Source organism: Erithacus rubecula (genome assembly GCF_903797595.1).
Source record: "Erithacus rubecula genome assembly, chromosome: 4".
Classification (NCBI taxonomy): Eukaryota; Metazoa; Chordata; class Aves; order Passeriformes; family Muscicapidae; genus Erithacus; species Erithacus rubecula.
In genome coordinates, this window is record NC_136686.1 from 36,219,200 (window position 1) to 36,241,636 (window position 22,437).

The following is a 22,437-nucleotide window of genomic DNA, read 5'->3' on the forward strand; positions in this document are numbered from 1 at the left end:
GCTGGAAGTAACCCCTCACTTTTGCTTTTTAGTTTTCCTTTCCTTCAGTGTGTCTGTTTTCTTCTCCCCTACTTTCCCCATACACCTTCCAGCAGTCTCACTTTTCTTCCCCCTGTATCTATGCATATTTTACTGCTATGTAATGTTTCCAGTCTACAGGAAGCTCTTTTTGGCATGTAGCAAATAGATTAAGGAATTTCATACAATCACCAAATTTATATAATGACATTTTGTATTAGAATGAACAAACATTTTCTCTTTTTCAAGCACTTTTATTAGGAAAAAAAAAATGGAAAAGGTTGTATAACAAATAACATCTCTGAAGTTGGTCATAGTTTTTCAAGTTTAAGTTGAACTCTGAAGGTTGGGGTTTTTTAGCCCACAGAAAGAGAACACTGTGTCCAAGTAATGATGCTGTTGGTGTCTTTTGTTTTGTTAATAACCAGAATGTCCATGCTCAGAAGTTTTTGCGAGTAGCTACATGAAAACTTATGACTGAATTTCATATCCCAAAGGATCAAGATCCTGGTCCAGAAGTATCAGAGAAGATTCCCTCAGCTTCTGTAGAAGCTTTCGGAGTTCTTCTTTTGAAAATACCTAAGAATAAATAATAAAAAAACAAACATAAAGTTATATTTATTTGCAATGAATAGCACTGATACAGAGAAGTAAGTGGTGGTTAATTAAGTTCCTATTTTTCTATTTGATTATTTATTTCTATTTAAGATTGTGTGGTCATCAGGCATTTCAGAAGGACATTTATTAAGATACAGGAGATTAGTAGCAGCATCCAAAACCTGTAGGTAGGCTCAAGATAGCTCTATCTCATTTTGGGGTTGTTTTTCAGGCTTTTGGAGGCAAAAATGGTCATGGGTAAACCAAATGCTCTAAACCAAAACCTGCTTATATCATGTCTGAAATATAATGGAAATAAAGAAATCGATTATATTTCTACAGCTGAATTAGAGTCATAGAATCATCTGGGCTGGTAAAGACCTTTAAGATTATGAAGTTAAAATTCAATCGCCCCCATCCAAAAACTTGTAACTGCAGCACTCAGAACTGCTTGTCAGAACACTGGTCATTATCCTCAATGTCTCAAAGTTAAGGAGATGGAAGAGTTAAGTCATAGCACAAGGAAACCTTTTACAACTGCAGTGAATGGGAAGCGATAAAGAAAGTTATGATCTTCAGGAACATATGGTATCTCCCTCCCTATATAGAAGCTGTTTGCACAGCCAGCCCACAGAGCTTTGGATGCATCCAGGCTCCTGCAGCCCTGCCCAGCTCACCGTGTAGAGCCTGTGGCGCTCCGAGGCGACCATGTCAGCGAGGCGCAGGCACTCCTGGTGCTGCCCCGTGCTGTGCAGCACCGTGTGCAGCAGAAAGCACATCATGGGCAGACACAGCTTGCGCAGCAGGATCATCTGGTGGCTTCGCTCTGGGTCGTCCTCCGCGTCCTTATCAGAGCAAAACAATGGATTAGTGCTATGGAAATCTACCTGGAACAGGCAGCTCTGCATAACCACACCGTTAGTGCTGTCAGAGGCAGAAAAATGCCTAAGCAGCCTGGAGTGGACTGTCAGATATGATCTGTACGGTAACTAACGGGAGCAAGCTCCAAATGCAAGGCCAGAGCCAATTAAACAGGAACACATGAAACTAAACAGCACAAAGGTACAACCACACATGATCTGTGCTCTGTGGTCTGCATCAGGACATAAAAATAAAAATTCATTTTACCTCTCTGACATCAACCATCCATCCTCCATCAACAAACAGCAACACGTTGTACATTTTCTCCTTCACATCAGCTGTAAGAGCATCCAAGAGGCCTTTCCAAATGCCATAATCCATCTGGCAAAGAAACAGAAAATAAACTACTGCGGAACAGGATAATTTCCAAGACTATTTTAAAACAGACTGCAACAGGCAGTGCAGCTCCAATTCAAATCAGAATCTTCAGCCAGTGGCTAAAACTTAAAAGCCTGCTGCTAACAGCTATTTCCCTCCTTGCTTAATGTCCTGTCCAAAGAGTCAGACAGATTGTTCAGAAGCAAAGCCAAGATAATTTTAAATAATCTATTTTGCCATGTTTATAAAAGAAATGTTTATATTAGTTGATTATGGTATATTTTTACTGGCCAGACCTCCAAAAACAACTTCAGTCAAAACAAAACTGCAGCACCTTTTAGAAAACAAAAGATGATAATGGAGTTAATGGCAAAATCAAATGCTCACATTTATTAATAATACTGATAATCAACACATGATCTTACATTACAATATTACTACTACATTACAATATTTTATGTAAAGCTGAGTCATTTAAAAAACAGAATTTACTGTGCACTGGCATTATTATTCCACTGTCTCATACTCTCTCAACATAAAAATAATTTATAATAGAGTCCTGAAATAGTATGAAATAGCAGTCTTCTATTCTGTTTCATTAAACTAGACAGCCTCTAAAGCAAGAACATAAAAGTTTACAGTAAATAAAGTGGACTTCCACCTACCTCATACTTCTTTTCTTTATGTTCATGGGCCACTTTTTCAGTGAAGCTTGCTTGTGGTAACAAAGAAGGCTTCTGTGGAGCTGAGTTCATGTGTTTAAACCATTCATTAAAGGTTTCATGGGCTTCCTGGATTGCATTGGAAACAGTGTTTGGGTATTTTTGAGTCATCTAATAACCAGAATGTCATTACATGCACAGGTTTAATGCATCAAAGAATCAGAAGTTAAAACAAATGGACAAAGCTAAAGTTTTACCACCAAGGCAATGCCATCAGTGTTTCTGAACAGTAACTTGGAATACTGCATATTTTAAACTCACCAAATATGCACGAATACATAAATGTTCCCGGATAGCATTGTCATCTTCAGCTGGAAGTGGAGTATCCATTCCCTGTTCTTCCCACTGGTTATATATTTCTGCTATAGAGTCTTGAGGAATCTTCACAAACACATCTTTTGCAGCTTCATGTTTCTTGGATGCTATGAGAATGTGAACTGGGTATCAGAGCTTTGCAATTTCCACACCTTATCTTCTTAAGCTGGCAAACCCATGCTTTTTAATAGACTAGATCCAAAATTATATCAAATGTAGTGCCAAGAGCCAATGAGAACAAAACCAACATTTAAAAATAATTCTACAGTATTTGTGAAGCTTAGTACCCAAGAACTTCCTCATGATTGCATTGCTTTGCTTAAGTGCTTCTGCCCTCTGTGCAGGATCGAATACGAGCCAGTCAATTACATCTATTTTCAGCTGATCCGCCTGTAAAAACCAACACAGAGATTCACCACCACTTCAAGCACACAGCTGATGCAACACACATTAGATCTAGTCAAGGAAATACACAAGTTTGGAAAGCATTACAACATAGTAACAAGGATCACTTTAGTCAAAACTCAGAAAATCTCTGCCATCTGGAATATTAAAAAAATTAACTTCTAAGTCTTGCCAAGATGTTCAGAGCATCATCTCTCATCATTTTCTATGGATTATCATGCATTTTCCTCAAATTTTAATATGAATACACTGTAGCAACATGCTTTATGGAGCTTTTGCTATAATCTTCAGGGGCACCACCAGCCTGCAACCAGTTTTCCAACTTTTGTGGATAAATTACCTTTTTTGTCGTAGGGAGGTTAAATTTTGTAATGAACAGCAAAAACATTACCATAAATTTGAAAATGATCAGTTGCTTTCTAAGCAGTACTTTGAATAGAGCCTATTAACATTACCTTGCTGTCCCTAAAGCACTGAGTTGGATCCAACCAATGCTCAATAGCAGTGACAAGGAAACTGTCAGCAAAAGCAGTGTCTGCTGTAGCTAGAAATGCCACTTCAGCATCTTAAAAGGTACATCTGAGATCCAAAGTATTAATCCTCATAAATCATAGAGGCTACAACAACATCCTAGTCTCAGCTACAACATAGGTTGCTGCAGTCATTTCAAGGGGCTTTATCTTCACTTAATGCTTGCATACAGGTAGGGCTGCTAATAAGCATACACCATAGAGCAAGGAGATTTGTGCAATACCCTCACTTGCTCATATGAACAACACATTTCCCTCATAGGTTTTTTCAAGGCAATTTTCACCATTGTTGAAAGAAAAATATTGCTCATACATGTTTAAAAACTGGACTATCTGCTCTGCAAAGCACTCACCTCTGTTGTGCCTGTGTCCAGCACGTGGTCATGGTGGCTGAACTCCCCAGCATCCTTCTTGCGGATGTTTTCAACAACAGTTTTTGTTATGGTTGCAACGTCCAGACCTGGGTTAAAAAACAACTGTGTAAGGACTATCATGAATTCAAACTTGACACAAATTGAATTTCAGACTCCAGTTATTGATCTTATTCCTTACTACTGGTAATTCTTATCAGACTGTTCAAACACACATTTTCAGAATAAATTATAAGCTTTTGCACTATGTAATTTATTGCAGGTATTTTACAAGAATGAAATTTGATATAACAGAGAATATCAAATATCAGAATAAGACAAGTACTAAGTTTTTCAGTCTGTGCTGAAGACATTGTATAGATATATCTGCTATGATCACCGATTCCTACAGTTCTGACAGCAAGACTATGATTTGACAGGAATGTACCAGGAAAAGCTCAGAATAGTTCTTTTACAGATGCTTAAGCAGGATGTTTTATTTTTGAAACCTTAGCTGAGTTTAAAAGAAAATGATTGAAAAATGACTGAAGAGAAGTTAAGATATTGAAATCTGCAGGAAAGCTGTTTCTTTGTGTATTCTGAGTGGCCCAGAGGCATTGTCAAGCAATGGACAGTGTGCTGCTTCAGTGTAATTTCTTCTAGTTTCATGTACAGGCCTGGAAGGAAGTTTGCAATTAATGCAAGCAACCCACCAAGGCTAAGCAAAAGTACTATAAACAGGACAAGAAATTTAAGATACTCATAACCTTACTAAATCCACAAAGAGATATTCTCTGAAATAATATGATCATATCAAGCTTCAGAACACTCATTTTAAGACAGGCAGCTGGCATTTACTTTCTGGTGTGTTTGGACATAACCCAGAAGCAGTGATATTTACTTTAAACAATTCCAGGTTAATGTAAACACACCTATACACCTACTTGAAGAAGTGATCAGCAAATTTTATTTAACTGAAAAACAGAGAGACAGGGGAAAAAGTATCATATTCATAGGTAGGTTTTGGAGCAAAGACTGCTGAAAGACAAAATAACCCAGGATACAAAACGCTAATTGGACTATCAGGGTCTCTCACCTGCTTCTTTTGCTAATTGAAGGCAGTGGTGGCGTTGCTCACTCTCAGTGACATCTTCAAGAAATAAGGCATACTGAGCCACAGCCAGCTCTGGGGGCAGGTGGCTGACATAAAATGCTATTAAATCTGTGTGCTTCTCAGCCACCAAACGCTGCACAGTACGAAGCAAACATACAGAATCAGAAGCAAAGATATAAGAAACAAATATATAAAAGATTTCCACTAATATACAAATATATATAACAGATATGCATACCATATTCCTTAATGTAAACACCTAAGTAAAAACATGTGCTGGGTAAACCCCAAAAGGTTAACAAATTTCTGATTCATTTATTCTGATACCGGAAGATTCCACTCAGCTTCTAAACAAGGATCAATAACACAGTCTCTTATTTAATAACTGCTGACAGAGACTTTGCATATTAGGCAAACTTCCATGTATCTCTTGAGAAAAGAGCATTAGCTGCATCAGAGCTCTTATCATCCTGTAACCTTAAGTCTGCTTTTCTTCCTCCTTTACATCTAAATCACATTAGAGAAAACAATGTTTCTGAAAGCTTACCTGAATGTAGGTCTTCAGGACTTCAACAGAAACTTCCTCCTTATTGCAAACAAATATAAATTCAATTTTAAATCAGACAATGTGGAAAATAAAATATACTTGAGAGGCTATCACTATTAAAACAGATACAAGGTTATTTGCCTATTCCTGCTTCAGTAATCTACATAAACGGGCTCAACTGGAAGAACTGTTTCTCTTGGAGCATGATTAAAAAAGCATGTCTTCTGATTCAAAGATTTAGTGTTCCAAGGATTTTCTTTTTCAGCAACTGAATAATATAGTTCTTGATTTAACTGGAATGTTACTTTTTACATGATTTTTAGGTATTTCTATTTTATCATGTTTCTTTTAAATTAATAAACAAAAATATCAGGTACACAGATTAGTATAGTGTACTACATGCCCTATTTTATTATAGAGAATTAAAATGTAGGCTATACTTACTTTATACTTGGAGATAATAAGAAAGTTTCAACCAGTACTAATTACCTCAAGCAAAAGCATTACTGAGCTTACAGCAGCAATAGGTACACTTTCAGCATTGTTCATAAGAACTGGTTATATTCAAGACATCTTGGCTTCTATGAATAAGCCTAACACTTTGACTCAGTTTGACTCAGGACCTTCTCAACAAAGGGCTTCTGAGTAAAATCCACCATCTTCAAAACCCAATTTTTAAGCTTGGCTGGAAAGGAGGATGATATTTTTTTCTCCTTTAGCTCCAAAATCAATAAATACACTCTTTAAGCACGCAGCTCCTCCTCAGCCTGGTAGTAATTTACCATACTCTATGTTGTCCATGTATTTGCACACAAGCATTTCTACTTCAAAGACTGGCTACTGCTATGACAGCAAATCAAATACAAGTGAGCTGACCTTAGTCTGCATGCCCAAAGTGCGGAAAAACAGAATAAGATGGGTCATGAAACGAAGGAGGTGTCCTGGAAGCACACTTCTGTCTTTGGAAAGCCACCTGCTGACTTCTTCCATCAAACCTATAACCACCAAGGAAATGTCTGCATTAGCCATACCACAGAGAAAAAGAAAAAAATCACCTAAGAAATATTTCAGAATTTTGCATTTATTCAATAATGTAATTTAGTCACAGAAGTCCAACAAAACAGGATAACAACAATTTCAGAAAGATGTAGTTGTTTGGCTTAAAAATTATGTATTCCATCATTTCTCAGAAGAAGTTACAGCTATAGTTTGACATATATTCTGACACATTCAGATGATTTTATTACTTCTTTGAAAACTATCTTTTAGGTCAAATTGAGCCTACAGCTCTTGATTAGAGCATAGCTTTAATGCAGAGCTTGCCTACTATGTGCTTCTAAAAATCTGTTCATACAGAAGATTTTTGAAAGGCCCCTCAAAATAATGTAGTCAGTTGACAATAAAAAATCACTTAGAGAAGTGCTTACCATCCACATCTCCAAGTATAATGAATTTCTGAATCACATGATAATGCTCTTGATTCTCCTCTATAACCCTCTGGAGACAAAAAAAGAAAATTCAGACTTCGAATAAATCTTCTAGCATAATGTCTGAAGGAAATAAACTTATAAATAAAGCAAAGGTTCCTCAGGGGAAAAAAGCTATCCTATTTCAAAGGGTATTCTTCATAAAGAGCAAGAGAAAAGGCACTTCCTGTCTCCACATCAAATTACAAGAACATTGACAAACTGAAAGAACTGGAATATAGATCTGTCCAGTTAATACCTTCATGGAAAATATCCAACACTTTCTGCTTTTTGCTCTGAGGAGGAGAATAAACAATGATGCTACAGATAAGATTTAAAAAATCAGAGAAGCAATAATGTGTATAAATCCTTAAAAAAGGGCTGGTGAAAGTTACTTCAAGAAGGAGTTCCACCCTCTCCCCAGAGGAATGAATGCATTAATGCATGAAATGCAATCCAAACACATTTCTAAATTTGTTTTATGGTAAGACCTGCACCATGTTGCAATGGCAAATACAGCTGGGTGTATCTGTGGCTGACTGCATGTCTTTGTTTTAGCAATATGATAAATGCTATGTGTTCATTCCATCAACAAAAAGTAAGTGTAGTTTCAATTTAATCACTGCAAAATTAACCTTAAGTTATGTATCTCCATCTTACATGAACTGAGTATTTTGGGTGGTAAAAGTAACAAATAATCACATTAAAAAAAGCAAATATGCTTGTAAGTTTTGAAAGGCCTGCTCTGAAATAGGCACACAAAACTCATATGAAAAAAATCAAATGTAATTGATTTTGAACATTTTATTGAAGTGTTGAATAGTTGATTTACTATGTCTGCTTTGTATGTCTGACAACATTTGACAGTCACCTGCTTCTTTAGCACACCAGCTAGTTTGGCAGATACAGGGCAGGGCACAAAACCTGTATCACTTTAACTGTTAACAGGTAGTAGCATGAAAAATCTATCTGAATTGGGAAATTACACATTTTTGGGGATAGAAAATATGAAACAAATTAGTCATTGTGCATATTTGAGTATTTAATTAAAGAATGCAGTAAAAAGTAGAACCTAGTGAATAATTAAAAATGGTGAGAAGTGAGGAGAAACACTGCAATTATTACATACCCTTTTGTCTGTTGCCTGAAGTTCTTCAAAAACTTTTTCTGAAGTCCAGCTTCAAAGCAAGAGAGAAAAGACAAATAATGTTATCTTCAATATTCCACACAGATTCCATATGGGATGCTGTGTTGAATGCAGTAGTGGCATAGTTTGACTTGAAACTTACTTTGTTTCTAAATAATCTCTAGGGAGCTCTTCCATCTCCTCTGCAGTTACTACTGAGGTTCGTATTTCCTGCTCGACTAGAGTGTCCACCATGACCCTGAAATATGCCCAAACAGTATCTTCCCAGGTATCACAAACTGGAAGAAGCTACATATTAAAAAAAAAAGAGAAAAAATTACCAAGAGATTGAGAAACATCAGAACCCAAATACAGCAACTATAATTTAGACTTTCAGGCACCAAAGCAGTGTAGTAACCACCTTAAACAGCAGCCTTTCATTGACTGAAATGACTAGCATATATTTAAGACATGTCAGTACTATAAAGAGCATGTCTACTAAAGCAGCAATGTTTGCTATTGTTCTGTTTCCTAGATCTTTAAAATTACAGAAATCAGTAACTGCAATATTTCTGATTATACCATTGTCACATATAAGAAAGGAAATGCACAACTACCAAATTAGGGTGCTTGACATACCTGTTTGAGGTTTCCACTCAGGGCTGCATAGATTGCTCTTTCATATCTATTAAACTGCTCCTAAAATAAACAGTAAAAACACACAAACTTTAAATTACAAAGCATTTAAGTTTTCTAGTCACTTTACATTTTCTTAGAGATTAATCCATTGCAAAGTGTTCCATCTTACAGATTCCAAGTAAAGTCAGAAAATCAAAGGATATACAAGGAGCCAAAATAAGATTAGTGAGTGACTTTCCCTTCACTAGCATCCCCTTGTAAATCAACTGAAAAATTTACATTGACCTGGAAAGAAAGCAATGTTTTCTCTTTCCCATTCAATTAAGTCAAGATGAAAGTCAGTATCAGTGGTTTTATTTTCAACCATATAAAAAAAGCAGATGTTTCCTGAAAAAGCGATGCTGATTATGTAGATTTCTCACAATACATAATATGATATTTCAGAAGTCCTCTTAGAAGCATTAATTGTGAATCCTCTAAGCAGCAAACACAGAGTGGGTATGTTTACTTAAAATTCCATTTTCAGAAAAGTTCAAATTTATTTATTAATAGAAAAAAAAGCAGCACTGTCTTACCTCTTCAGCCATGCGCCAGCAACTTATTTTCCAAATGCATCTGTATGGATTGCCTTCAACAGGCTCCAGCTCTTTTCCTACATGCAAAGAATAATAAAATAAAATAAAAAAAGAGGGGGAAAGGAAAAAGAAAGTGCTATTAAAAAGAGAGAATTTAGTAACATTTAAAAAATGGTAAAGTCTATTTTCTTTTCATAGCCCAATTTTAATTCCTTTGGAACTCTTGCTAAAGCATTTTGATCCTTCTAACTGGACAGCAAGGTGGCTTTTCTGGCTATTTGGTGAATTTGCATCTGTAATTTACAGTAATTTAAAATCTTGGCTGCTATCTAGCTTTTAAAAAAAATGCTTTTGACTGTAACACATCTACAATGTCAACATTTGGAAAAAACCCCAAAGTTAAGGGGATAAAAGGAATTTTTATATCTTAATCAAAACTTCTTAAAAATGTCACTGCTTAGTGCTGTTATTTTACATGCATCTGCATGGGCATTATACCTGTGTAACAACAGCTGAGGGAGGCAGACACAAAAAAAAGCTAGGACAGTGGTGTGGCATGCAGATAAAAGCAACAGGCTATCAGGATTTGAAAAGAAGGAAAGCATTAAGCCTTCCAAAGCCAGCTATAAACAACACTTAAACCCATTCTTTAATTCCTTGCTAACTTCTGCAATGTACTGAACAGAGAGAAGCAAGGTACTGTGTTATAATGTGGAATTATGTGCAAGGAATCAAGGAGAAAGCTACTTTACAATTTTCAAATATTTTAAAAGCATCTCTTTCTCCTGCATTCACATTTGCTGAACTCTAGTCCTACACCTTTTTGAAGCTGCATATATAGTCAAATTTGAGTCTGTAAGCAACATAATGTGTGTGTGTGGCATAAGCCAGATGTTAAGAAAATACAGACCCAAGTATTACATGAAAGTGGGGATGATTTGTACAGGACTCTGAGACAACTATTTCCTAGTGATTACGTCTGACTTTATGAAAGAAGGTTTTGCACATCCAGATGGAGTCAATGAACTTACCTTCAACTAAAATAATTTCATGTTCGTTTTTACATGTTCAACAGACATGGTAAAATATTCCAGATACCAAAAAAGGCTCATCAGGTGAAAAGAAAGAGCTATTTATCTTTGCTACAAACAGATACTATGAGATCTTAGTATTTCTATATCTGTCTCAAATGCACTTTAGAGCAGATACCTCCATTTATGTTTGGATCATGATACAATTTCCAGCCTTCCAAAGTTGCAGCTCTCCAGGCCTGACCACATCGTTTGCATAAGCGCTGTGCCTGAAAAACAAGGCATTTTCTCAGCAACACACTTCAAGGCAAGAACACCTCCAGCTTCTTCTTCAAAAATGGGAATACTATTAAAATAGTTAATTTGTGTAGAGATTCTGCTATGCAAAAAATAAGCACAGAGGATCTTAAAACAACTGAAAGATTTCAAAGTAAACACCATTTTTTCACAGAAATGTTTGGTTTTTCACTCAGTATTTACAGAAATGTAAGAAATGTTCTACAGCCTCATCTTTGTTAGCTGAACAGCTGTAATGCATCATTCTGGTAAGTTTAGTGTAAAGTGTAACCCTTTTGATTAGATGTTTAATCCTTGCCTTCATGCAGTCATCTATTTTCCCAGTTCACTTATCCTTCCCAACCCCAACTGAAGCTGCACATTTCTATTCACGTTGCCCTGCAGCAACATGCTCACGTTCCTGTACCATCAGAAAATGAATAGATGTGCACCATATTGGAACAGAATATGAGCAAGTAACTACAGTCCTCAGTTAAGGTATTTGACAGGAGAATCTCAAGTCCCCTTTCCTCCCATTACTAAAATGTTATTATGTATACATGTTGATAATCCACTGATGATTAGAGACACAATTAGGAAGCTCTTTAAAGTATTCCATGTGTTTGTCTTGGCAGTATTTAGCATCAAAAGACAGCAGTGAAAAAATATTGTCAAACAATCCATACACTCAAAATTCTTTCTCTTCTGTAACATCTATTTTACACCCAAAATTACTTAACTAAAAGCAAGTTTGATTAAAATGCTAATTTGGCAGTCAGTATTGACAACAAATGGAAAACTGAATCACTCCAAACCAAATTTAAACAGACATTTTAGTACACAACTTATTGCCTTTAACATTAAGATATTTATGTTCACTTAATTAAAACTAACAGTACCTCATCTGTCATTCCTGCTCTGATTAGAGTGAAGAGATACTTCAATAACCTTGAATCATCTTCTTGGTCCAAATCATCAAGTGGCAGTTTCTGTCGAATAGGAGCATCTGGATCCTGCAAGGAAAATGCCATTACTTGTCAACACAATAAGTATAAGTTTCTTCCAAAAATGTCCTGCCCTGTTTTATCATTTGAAGTCACTTTTTTGTGTTGGCACAACAATCAGTACAACCCATATAATATTGAGCATGGTACTTCTGTTTTTCCCCTAATTTATTTTATTTCTCTTCTGTCACTGTTCCTATCAGGAGTCAGTTCAATTAATTTACTCCACTGCCTTGTTATTTGCTCCAAATTTCTTATCTTCCAGCTCTTCTCACCTTCAAACATCCTTTGCCCTTCAGTCTACCAGACTGTTTCTCCTCCTCCACCTTCTATCTGAGAAGGTTTTTCACAATAGCTGCACTTGCTTCTATTTAATCTCCAAAGAGATTTTTTTAAGGCAAATCAATACCTCAGATCACTCCCCAGTTGAATCAATCTTCTACAGCTGCTTTTCTGTCACTGAGGCAGTTCATCACCTCGTTCTAATGGACAAGGTTCTTTTTTCCTTGACTTCTCTCCTATTAGTTTTTATTGTAGAGCTCTCAAAGTATTGCATTAGGACTTGGTTTCATTGTACTAATTACTGCATAAAGACAGCATTCCCTTATCTGCAAGGGTTCCCAAAGAGTTTTATAAGCTTTTCTGGTTAGGAACATTAGTTTGTTTCAGACATAAAAAGTCATAATAAAGCCATTACTTCATCAAATAGATGACAAGTACTTGTGAGGGTGAACGGGAGTATGGGAGTGATTGCTGAAAGAAAACACAAGTCCATGGTGATCCCAAAAAGAATTTTTGAGGTGTTCTGCCTCACAATTTCTGCAGCAACTTTTAGATACTACAACTACTTTTAGATAGCACAACTACCTTTGAATTTGTGGGAATCTGTGAAGATAGCACATACACTCTCTCTAGCCCACTTTGAAGCCAAGCCTTATTTTTACAAGATACTTACCAACTCTGTTACCAGAGGACGAGAACTTCCCATGTATGAATTTGACTGTCGCTGCTTCAGGGCGTGTAGTGTGTTATCCCTGAAAGCAGAGAAATGTTTTATAGAAAAATGGCTTTTTTAGCAAGCATCTTTTAATGAGACAAATATTGAAAGATGTATTTTGTTACATGGGGTATGTTTATAGAACAGGTTTGGTTTGGTTAATATAACAACGAACTCTGCTAGCATTGTGAAAATGTAAAATTTCACAATAAGTAAAATATTAGAATTAATGCACATATATTTGATTTCTTTCAAAATAATCTGTTATTTCAGTCATTCATGTATTCAACTATTAACTGTTCTCTGCATAAGCAAATTTTCCCATTAGCATTCACTGTAAAGTCAGTCTAGGACAGAAATCTAATTGAGAATAAACACATAATTCCAAAAGCCTGTATTCACCAGCCATCAAAAGCAGGTTTTGTTCTAGGCATCTAGCATGAAAGGTACTTGTTAGTCCATTCTGCCATAAAACTCATCAGTGACAATAAAGGTGACAATATCAGCTTCTGGTGAAGGGTCAATGACACAAATGATAAGAACTTAGGTAAAAACTAAAGCCAGACAAAGATTAAATTAAATTTTTTTTTCCTTTCATCTTTGTCTCCCAAAAGGCACTAACTGACTTCTGAGATTTACTTCAGTGGATGGGTAAGAAGTCTCTATTTTTACATGTATGAATTTAAAGAAAAAAATGAATGAAGAGAACAGTCTAAAATGATCACTTCTTTTCAAGAGTGATTCTGTGACTGAATCTTACACTTGATGGGAAAATGCATATTATCAAAGAAAGTCTGAACTCACCAATATACTGTTTTGGCATAAAACTCAATATTATCAGAGAAGTCCCCAATTTCATCCTTAGCAATGCTCTCTAGCCAATCCACCACCAGCTGGAATAAAAATAAATTGCATTTTTAAAACAAATATGTAGCAAATAATACTTTTACTGCCTTTCTCTCATTTCTGGATCCACTTGTTATCTAAGTGTCAACCAAAAGGCCAACAGATCCAGAAAACTATTCCACTTGTATTTTAAGTATCCAATATGAAGGTGATTGGCATTTGATCTCTCCTTCTCACTGGATACTGCAGTTTGATCCATTGCTACTTAATAGCTTATCAATCACCATCAACAGCAACAGATGCTGCAAATGGGAACAGCTCTCATCCGTTCATCCTCTGCAAAAATCTTTCTGCTCTTTAGCAAGTAAGGAGCATAATTTTTATGCATACAATTAATACACACTTGAGTGAATATAAAAAAATTATTAGAAAAAACCCCAGAAAGTGCAAAGAGCATTAGTGCTATGAACATTTAATCTATTTTCATTTTCATATTAAAAACTTCCCATCTTACCTGACTCTGTCGAACAAGAGAATCTTTCTGAAACAAGTTGTCCACAGTAGTTTTTTCACTAGCAGTTAAAGCCTATTTAAGAAAAAGCTGATTATTACTACAGGGAAAAGAAAGTTTCCACAAAACCAGAAATACCAAATCAAACACATACTAATTCAGAAATTTGCTACAAGTTCAGTATGCTGTCTTTCTCCTCCCTCTTTTTAAAAAATACATGCCTTATATGTTGCTTTGATACTTTATACCCCATTACACTAAAAACTGTGAAAATGAGACTTAGAATATAATTCACAAATATAGAATACAGAAAGATTCCACACAGTAGATACACTGACTTCTTGACTGCCTGCATATTATATTAAATCCCATTTGTTACTTTAAATTTAAAAAAATAACATCTTTCAAAGTCATACACACATTTAACATTAAGAAGTGTGAAAAACAAGCAAAAAAACAAACAAAATACCAGTTCCAGAGCCCTGATTCTTCTAATTGATCCCCTGCATTAATTTAGCTTTCATTAGACTTACAATAAAAACAGAACAAAAGATGCATTTTCCCTAAAAACATGGTAGGAGGAAACTGGGTATTTTTGGCATAACAGTGTTTAACACTGACAACCTAGCAGTGGAAATTGTAGAGGAAGCTATTTTATGACTGAGAAGAAAGATCTGCAATCATAAATTTTACAAAGGCAGAGTCACTTTACCTATTGCTTTGTTTTCCTAAGCATATTCTGGCAGCAAAGGCTGGAAGCACTGTATTGACATAGACAAGATGACTACAGCTGTAACAGGAATGCTAGAAAATTTGGATTTCTCTTGAGATAAACTGGAATCAGGACTACAAAGGCTAGACAGTTTGAGACCACATGTTCTTCTTTTAAGCAAAGCTAAATTATCTCCGTCCTATGGGAACATCACAGCTACTGCTGCAGCTTTTAAAAATAAATAAATAAGTTATTTCTAGTAAATTTAGGGTTGTCTTGTGCAGAGCAGGGGGAGGACTCAATGATCCCTTAGCATCCCTTCTAACTCAGGCTATTTACAGAAACAAAACAAAGAACAGTTTACAATAATTTTACACTAACATTCTCTCTTTAGAACTGTATATTTGTATTTACTCTTCACAATAGACGAAATAATTTATTGTCTTGATAAAAATGAGACTAATTTTTCACTTTTGAATTTTGAGTGACTGCCACTTTGAGTTTGTAGAAGTAAAATACAAGCATTTAGCCTATATTTTGTTTATTTAGCTTCTTATATAACTTTAAAAAAGCTGAAAGAGTCCATGCTTACAGGGATGTCAAATGCAGTTTCATCTTCCAGTGCAGACTGTATTCTGTCTCTAGAAATAAAAATGCAAAACACTAAAGATTAAAACAGAGAAATTTAAGAGAAATTTAACAAAACATATAAGTATAAATGCTTTAAAATTTTTTTAAAAAATGTTCTTAAAAATACTAGAAGCTGAAAAAGTAATAAGAACACTCCCATTTACAACTTTCATTTTTGTAAATAAATAATGAATAGACGTATAGACCAGAACCTACTTCTAGAAACAGCTTATTAATAGGTACTTAATTGCTTGCCTCCCTATTTATAAACTCATAAAAAATTTATCGAAGAAAGTCTTCTCAGTACAAAAATATAGCAATGTGCTTTTCAAAGGAATTACCTATAAAGTGAAGACAGCAGTCTCCAAGTTACCATCTCCTGCTTGAGAAGCCACAAGACACTGGCAGTTCTGGAAAACTTCTGCTGTCCAGGAGTTGCTCGATAAACTATTTTCCCTAATATATTTACCTGAGGGAAATAATTTTGTAAAGAGTTAATACTGCCCAGTGTGTTTTATTCCTAAGCCATTACACATTATTATCCTGAATGTTTCCAACAAACGGGTTTAATTACCATATCTTAAAATGATTATTTTATTCATAAAATAATATAATTTAATTTATTTATATATGAGATAAATAAGTACATTTTAATCCATCTTATTAATAAAAACATTTATACATCTGCTAATGTTTATTGCCACTTGACACTTTCAGTGGCACAGCAGCCAGATGACAATTCTAGTATTCAGCAAGCTACACCATGGGTATTCCTGTGCCAAAGCAGTGTTTGAGGAAAGAGAGATATTACTCAGTGCTAGAGTGCAATGACACATAAGATGGAAGATTTAAAGTATACATGTTAAGCACTGTGACTTCAAAGCAATACTGCTTTGGAAAGATAATGTAAAATAAAGTAAATAAAAAAACAAATAACTACTTACCTGACTGTTACAAATATTTTCATACTCATCCACAAGATCAAAAATGGTAGTTGATGTATGCTTCAGAAAGGAATGCAGAAAGTCTGAGTACATGCTCATAGTAGCTAAGACAGAAATAAGAAGAAATAGCCATATTAGTGAGGTATAACTCAGTAAAAAAGCCATTGGACTATGAAAACATCCTTCTCATTACAAGAGATCTCATTTTTGCAAATTTAAATGAGTACAACAATGATATGAACTATCCCACAAAGTCAGAAGTATTTATCAGCTAAGATAGTAAGATATACTGAAGATATGAGCTATGTCAGTTATAAAACTATTGTTGTAAATATGCCACCTGCAAGAACTTCAACAGCATTTGTGTATCTCCACAAAATGCATCCAGTTTGCTTCCCACATCACTAGAGCACCACATTTGTTCCATCAGAACAGGTTCCATAGAATGCACAAACTCACAAAACTCCAATAAACTGGAACAGTGTAATCTTCCAAACTTTTAAAACTAGACAAGAAATACCAGCAAAACAATACAGAAATTTTTTTAAGAAGGACACATATATTTATACCCCACAAATCAGAACTGATCAATTATTGGTCTCACCAGCTTCCCCAGGATCATCCTCACGCAACAACACAGCGCTCATAGTGACATCTTCTGTCATATTGGACATGTCTGCATTTACAAACATTCCTGTCTGCTGAGGCGACAGTGCCATTGTCCAGTTACTTTCATCCAACTACAGCCACAAGAACATAAAGAAAATGAATTGTAATCTCAGGTATTACAAGCCCAGCTGCACCTTTTTTCCTTCTATATGAATGGTACATAAACAGAGAATCTTAAAAAACGAATAGTGAATGAACTGCCTTTAGATAAGGTACAATCACACCTTAAAAAGTTACCAGTGCTAAGAGTTCTGTATGCAACTTGATCAACTAGGCCCTAGAAGCTGATAATTTATGAAGAAACAAATGACCTCTATCAAACTACAGAAATAACTAAAAAGAAGAATGATTGAAATGTAGATAATAAAAACAACTTTGAGTTAATTTAAAAACAAATGGAGATAAGATACTTCAGAGTTCCCTACTGGTGACTTCTCCAGTCAGTGTTTTTCCAAAGACATTTTGGTAGAAGATAATCAATGTAATCTAAAAAGTCATCAGAAGAGCTTGTTCTTTGATGTCTAAACTTCAACACTCCAGTGAAGCCTAATACTGCAGAATGATAAAATAACAAAAATCCCAAAGTTTCAACTTGCTGACATAAAACAATTATCTTTAAAGAACTAGTAAACATGCATAGTCAGGATTTCTGTAGTCACAAACTGATGTTAGGAGGACTAGCTTAACACGCATCGTGTATTTGGAAAGTGCTTTTAAACCTCTATTTCCCTCACTGCATGATCTCAAACAACAACACAGTAATAAATAACACCAGCAGTAAACAGCAACAGCAGCACTAGCAAGCTTGTACCACTCACAGTTTGTCTTTGGAGGAAACAACACAGAAACATTAAACTTATGTTTCTTATTCTTATTTCTTATGATTCACAGGGGCAAAAGAGAAAAGGATGCTCTAACCATCTTACCATTGACAGATTGCCAAGAAGTCCAGAAGTTGGTAGAATGAGAGGAGATTTCCCTCCTGTTCCCAGGATGGCAGACATATCTGATGGCTTCATGGAGCTGCGATGTAATGCAGCACCTGAAAGAGAAAGAGGCTTTTCTGAAAAGAAAAAGTATTTAAAACTACTCTGCTGTTTCCAGAAATTACAAAAGAAATTTTTAACAGAGACTGAAGTACTTATGAAGTGCAGATAGAAGCCTGAAAGCAGGTTGTATACATGCACTAAATAGGCAACATACCTCCAGTTACTAGAGCTCATTGTAAACACACATGAGCATAAAGAACAGTACCTCTCCACTCATTCTTTCTTGAAAACTGGTTTCCAAATCCTTAAAGTAAAAGGTAGCCCAAGGTGTGTTAACTAGAGAAGATTGCTCAGGATCTTGTCCTTTTATTTATCTCCAAGGATAGAGATTCCATGGACTATCTGGGCAATCAGTTCTAGCATTCAACCCCGTTAAGTGTAAAAAGGGGTTAGATTTTTATGTTTAAACAGAATTCCTTGTATATGCTGTTGTGCCTATTGCCTCTTGACTTTTCAGGGCAGCAAGAAAAAATTGGTTCCTTTTTCACTCCCTCCCAGCAAATACTTACACATATTTACAAGATTCACCAACCCCCTTCCCAGGATAAACAATCCCAGCTCAGTCTCTCCACATATGTCAGATATTTAACCCACTAATCAACTTCATGGGTATTCACTGGATTACAGCACATCCATATCCTTCTTGTGGATTGTTAATTATTAAGTAGCAAGCAAACAAGCAAGCAGTCTTACCTGGCTGGTGAAGTAATGAGTTAGGAGTTCGGGAGAGAAAATGGCTTTTGGGAGTCATGTTTCCAATAGTGTCATCCAGGGATGTAAGAACTGATTAACAAAAGTTAAGAAACACTCTTCTAAACACACTTTTGGATCTATTCTAAATGACTGTGACTACTTGGAAAGGAAAAATATTTTTTTATAACTCAAATGTTATGAACATTACACATCTTGTCTTTCACAGTAAAACAAAGTTTCATGAAATGTTTCATCAGAACCTTAAAAGCTAGAGAGTTAAAAGGACCACTACAAATTGAAGTTCAGAAATAAGAACACAACAGATCTGGGACTCCTCACAGTGGCTCAGATCAAAGAGAGAATTCTTCTGACCCATGAGGAGCTGCTTCATGCTACATCAACCACAACAAGAAAGTCTGAATCTGAATGCATTTTTTAAACTCTTCCCTCTCTCTCAGTTCCAGATGCTCTGTTGCTCTACTTTTCCTCTTTCTGTCAGCAACCAGGTTCAGTGCTCTAGGTATGATTTACTAAGAAGTTGTATAAAAGTTTCAGTAGCTTGTGTTACTAGCAATTGCTATGGAAATTTAAATCTGTCTGTGCACTACTCTTGCTGTTACAATGGATGGATACAGTTGATAAGGTACACTAGATCATCATACTACTCTGATACTACAATATCTGCAAATCAGCACAGACCCATAAAATTAAGATATAATGAAGAAAACTTATTTTTCTTTTTCAAAAGCTCTGAAATGGAGTCAGCTATGGCTCACATAGTTCTCTGGGTGGACAACCACTTGAGTTCATACACTCAGGAAAATCAAAGCACTATTAAAAATACACACAGCTGGTGAGCACAGCAGTTAAAGACACAAGTTATTTACAGTGAAAGGATACTAGAAACTCTTTTCTGAGAGCCTTGCTTCCGTCCAGGTCTGACTAGCTCTGGATCATGGGGGGATGACATGTCATCAAAACCATTTCTACAAAACAGCAACACAGACAGAAAACAATCAAGTGAATTCAAGCAGGGCATCCAAGATCTTACTGTCATGTCAAAGTAACTCCAGAATCAGGAAACTTAAAGTGTTAAGTCATCTCCAATCTTATTACTTATTTCCAGCTTCCTCTGCAGAAATCCAGAACTGCTTCTTAGCTCAGGGAAACGAGCGTTGGTAAAAACCCAAACTTTGTTCCTCCTACACTGTAACTAACATTTTACTATTAAAAAGGAAAAAAAAAGAGAGTAGTAAAAGATGCAACAGTAGGAAATCCAATTTTGAACGGAAAAATTAAATTGAAAGAACAGCATGATACCACTACATGATTTTTTCCTTCGGACAAGGCAATGACCACAGACTGGAGAGCCACGTGCCCTGCCGGAGGGAAAATGCCCATTCCCAGTCACTGGGAGAGAGGAGCCGCTCCCGGCGGGCTGCGGAGGCAGCTCGGCCTCAGCAGGCCCGGCCGAGGCCCGGCCCCGCGCCCCTCACAGCTCCCGGTCTATCCAAACACACACTCCAGAACAGCCAGGCTTAAAGCTCCGGCTGACAAAAAGCCTGCGGCAGGCTCAGAAGCGCGGCAGGCCCGCTGCGATTCGCAGCCCGCGCTGTGCCCCCGCTCCCCGCCCCGCGCCGGGGGCTCCGGCCGCCGGCCCTCACCTGTCCATGGCCCGGCCCGGGCTCAGCCTTCCCGCCGCCGCCAGCGCCCGCCCCGGCCCGGAAGGACACGGGCGCTTCCGCTCTCCGCTGCGCCCCGCCCGGCCGCGCTGGGGCCGCGCTGCCGCCGCCGGGGAGCGGCTCCGGGCTGCTCTGCTCTGGCGGGCGTTGAGTCACCGCTGAAAAAAACCCGTAGCGTCAAAGTGTCAGATGCGAAAAATGTCTCGTACATTCGGCCGGAGCAGCCGCCGTCCCGGCCTTTGCAATGACGAGTTCGTCATTGCCGCGTTGCAAACATGCGTCTGTTTCGTCCCCGTTTCTCCCTCTGTAACTCAGTCTGCTGGCACCAAGGTTAAATTGAGCATAACGCAGGATCATTCAACCCTGCAAGGCTGGATTAACTTAACAGAATAATGAAATCCCCTATTTCTTTCCTTCCCCGAATGAATTCTGCCTACTTTTTAACTACAGAAAAACCTTGTTACTACTTTAGAAGAACAAACCTACAACTCACCTGGTTCGTTTAGTTGTGCTCTAGGACAAGGAAAACTGTCTAAACTGTTTCTTTTCATGTAGACAGGCGAATTCTGAAAAACACTTGCAAGTACTCGGGTATTTTTAGGGCTACAGTTACAGTGGGGTACTTCAAGCAAAACAAAACAAATCCAACAACCAACCACTGAAAACAACAACAACAAAAAACCTAACTAAAAAAAGCTTGTCCTTCTATCTTGAAGACTATCAAGAAAGCACAAAGGGAACAACCTTCATGTAAGAAAACTAAGAGCGTTAAATAAATTATTACAGCCTAGTTCAGTACTATATATTGAATAGAATTTACCTCTCAACACATCCTACTGAAAGAGTGTAGCATTGCTCTCTAGTACAGTGGGAAATTCGGAGTAATGCACAAATCAGTATCTGGTTCAATCGTTTGCTAGCAGCTCGCACCCTTATGCTAGTCGTGCCTCAGGGCAGAAAGCAAACAAGTGAAAAATGTCATGACAGAGAAGATGCTTCCTTTGCATGCTGTCTCAAGTTTATTCAAAGTAATGACAGATGAGAACAAAGCAAAGGAAATAAGTCTGAAGAGAAACTGAGAGGGCAGAATGCATACTCTTAAAAAACCCTCAAACCCAACAAGCCTGTAAAAGATATGAAAGACTGGGGCCTTGAAGAGAACTTGTCTTAGAATGTACAGCCTCTCTTAAGTGCAGACTGGGGGAGCACCTTAGAGGCTCCAGTAAAGGAGGCAAGGCAGGGGGAACTGGGTAAAAACCCGGATGTGTGTTTCATTACTTTTTTGAAATGGCATCCCATTTCATATTCATCTACCCAGACAGAAATAGGTGGAAAAAAAAATGAAGAAAAGAATTAACTGAAAATCTCATTAAAGCATCTTATGCTTTCAAGAATCAGAAAGGAATATTTTTTTTTTCCAGTCAGTGATATAAAGGACTCTAAATTCAAATTTATAATTAAAATTCCCGAATCTTACAGTTTTTGCATATTTGCATCAGACACACTGATCTTAACTCCCGTTGTTACCATAGTATCAAGGGAGGTAGCAATGGTCCTTGCTTAGAGGCAGGACACCCAAAGATGACCCTGCAGCCAGCATAACAAACACAGAAACCTGGCATATTTATTGCCAGTGCCTAAGGTTCCCCTGCTCCCTACTACCTTTCTGCAAAGTTAACAGAGCTTACAGGATGTACTAGGATTTCAATCTAGAATATCCTGAACTTTAAACAAGTAAACTAATTCAAAA

The 22,437-nt window shown here is 36.8% G+C and overlaps 1 protein-coding gene across 1 annotated transcript; it reads right to left on the bottom strand.

Annotated features, from left to right (window-relative positions):
* Positions 1-263: 263 nt before the first annotated feature.
* Positions 264-20,825, bottom strand: NUP107 (nucleoporin 107). The gene is made up of 28 exons (XM_079304689.1): positions 20,670-20,825; positions 19,906-19,991; positions 19,006-19,095; positions 18,190-18,305; positions 17,199-17,334; positions 16,595-16,698; positions 15,992-16,119; positions 15,613-15,661; positions 14,312-14,383; positions 13,756-13,844; positions 12,910-12,988; positions 11,850-11,963; positions 10,853-10,943; positions 9,644-9,720; positions 9,069-9,128; positions 8,593-8,738; positions 8,433-8,481; positions 7,265-7,334; positions 6,714-6,832; positions 5,838-5,876; positions 5,273-5,423; positions 4,180-4,286; positions 3,179-3,281; positions 2,838-2,998; positions 2,520-2,645; positions 1,744-1,857; positions 1,293-1,460; positions 264-597 (listed from the first exon to the last, which is right to left on the bottom strand). Exons 1-28 carry the CDS (start codon positions 20,675-20,677, stop codon positions 490-492), a joined length of 2,760 nt encoding a protein of 919 aa, XP_079160815.1. The 5' UTR covers positions 20,678-20,825; the 3' UTR covers positions 264-489.
* Positions 20,826-22,437: the final 1,612 nt, after the last annotated feature.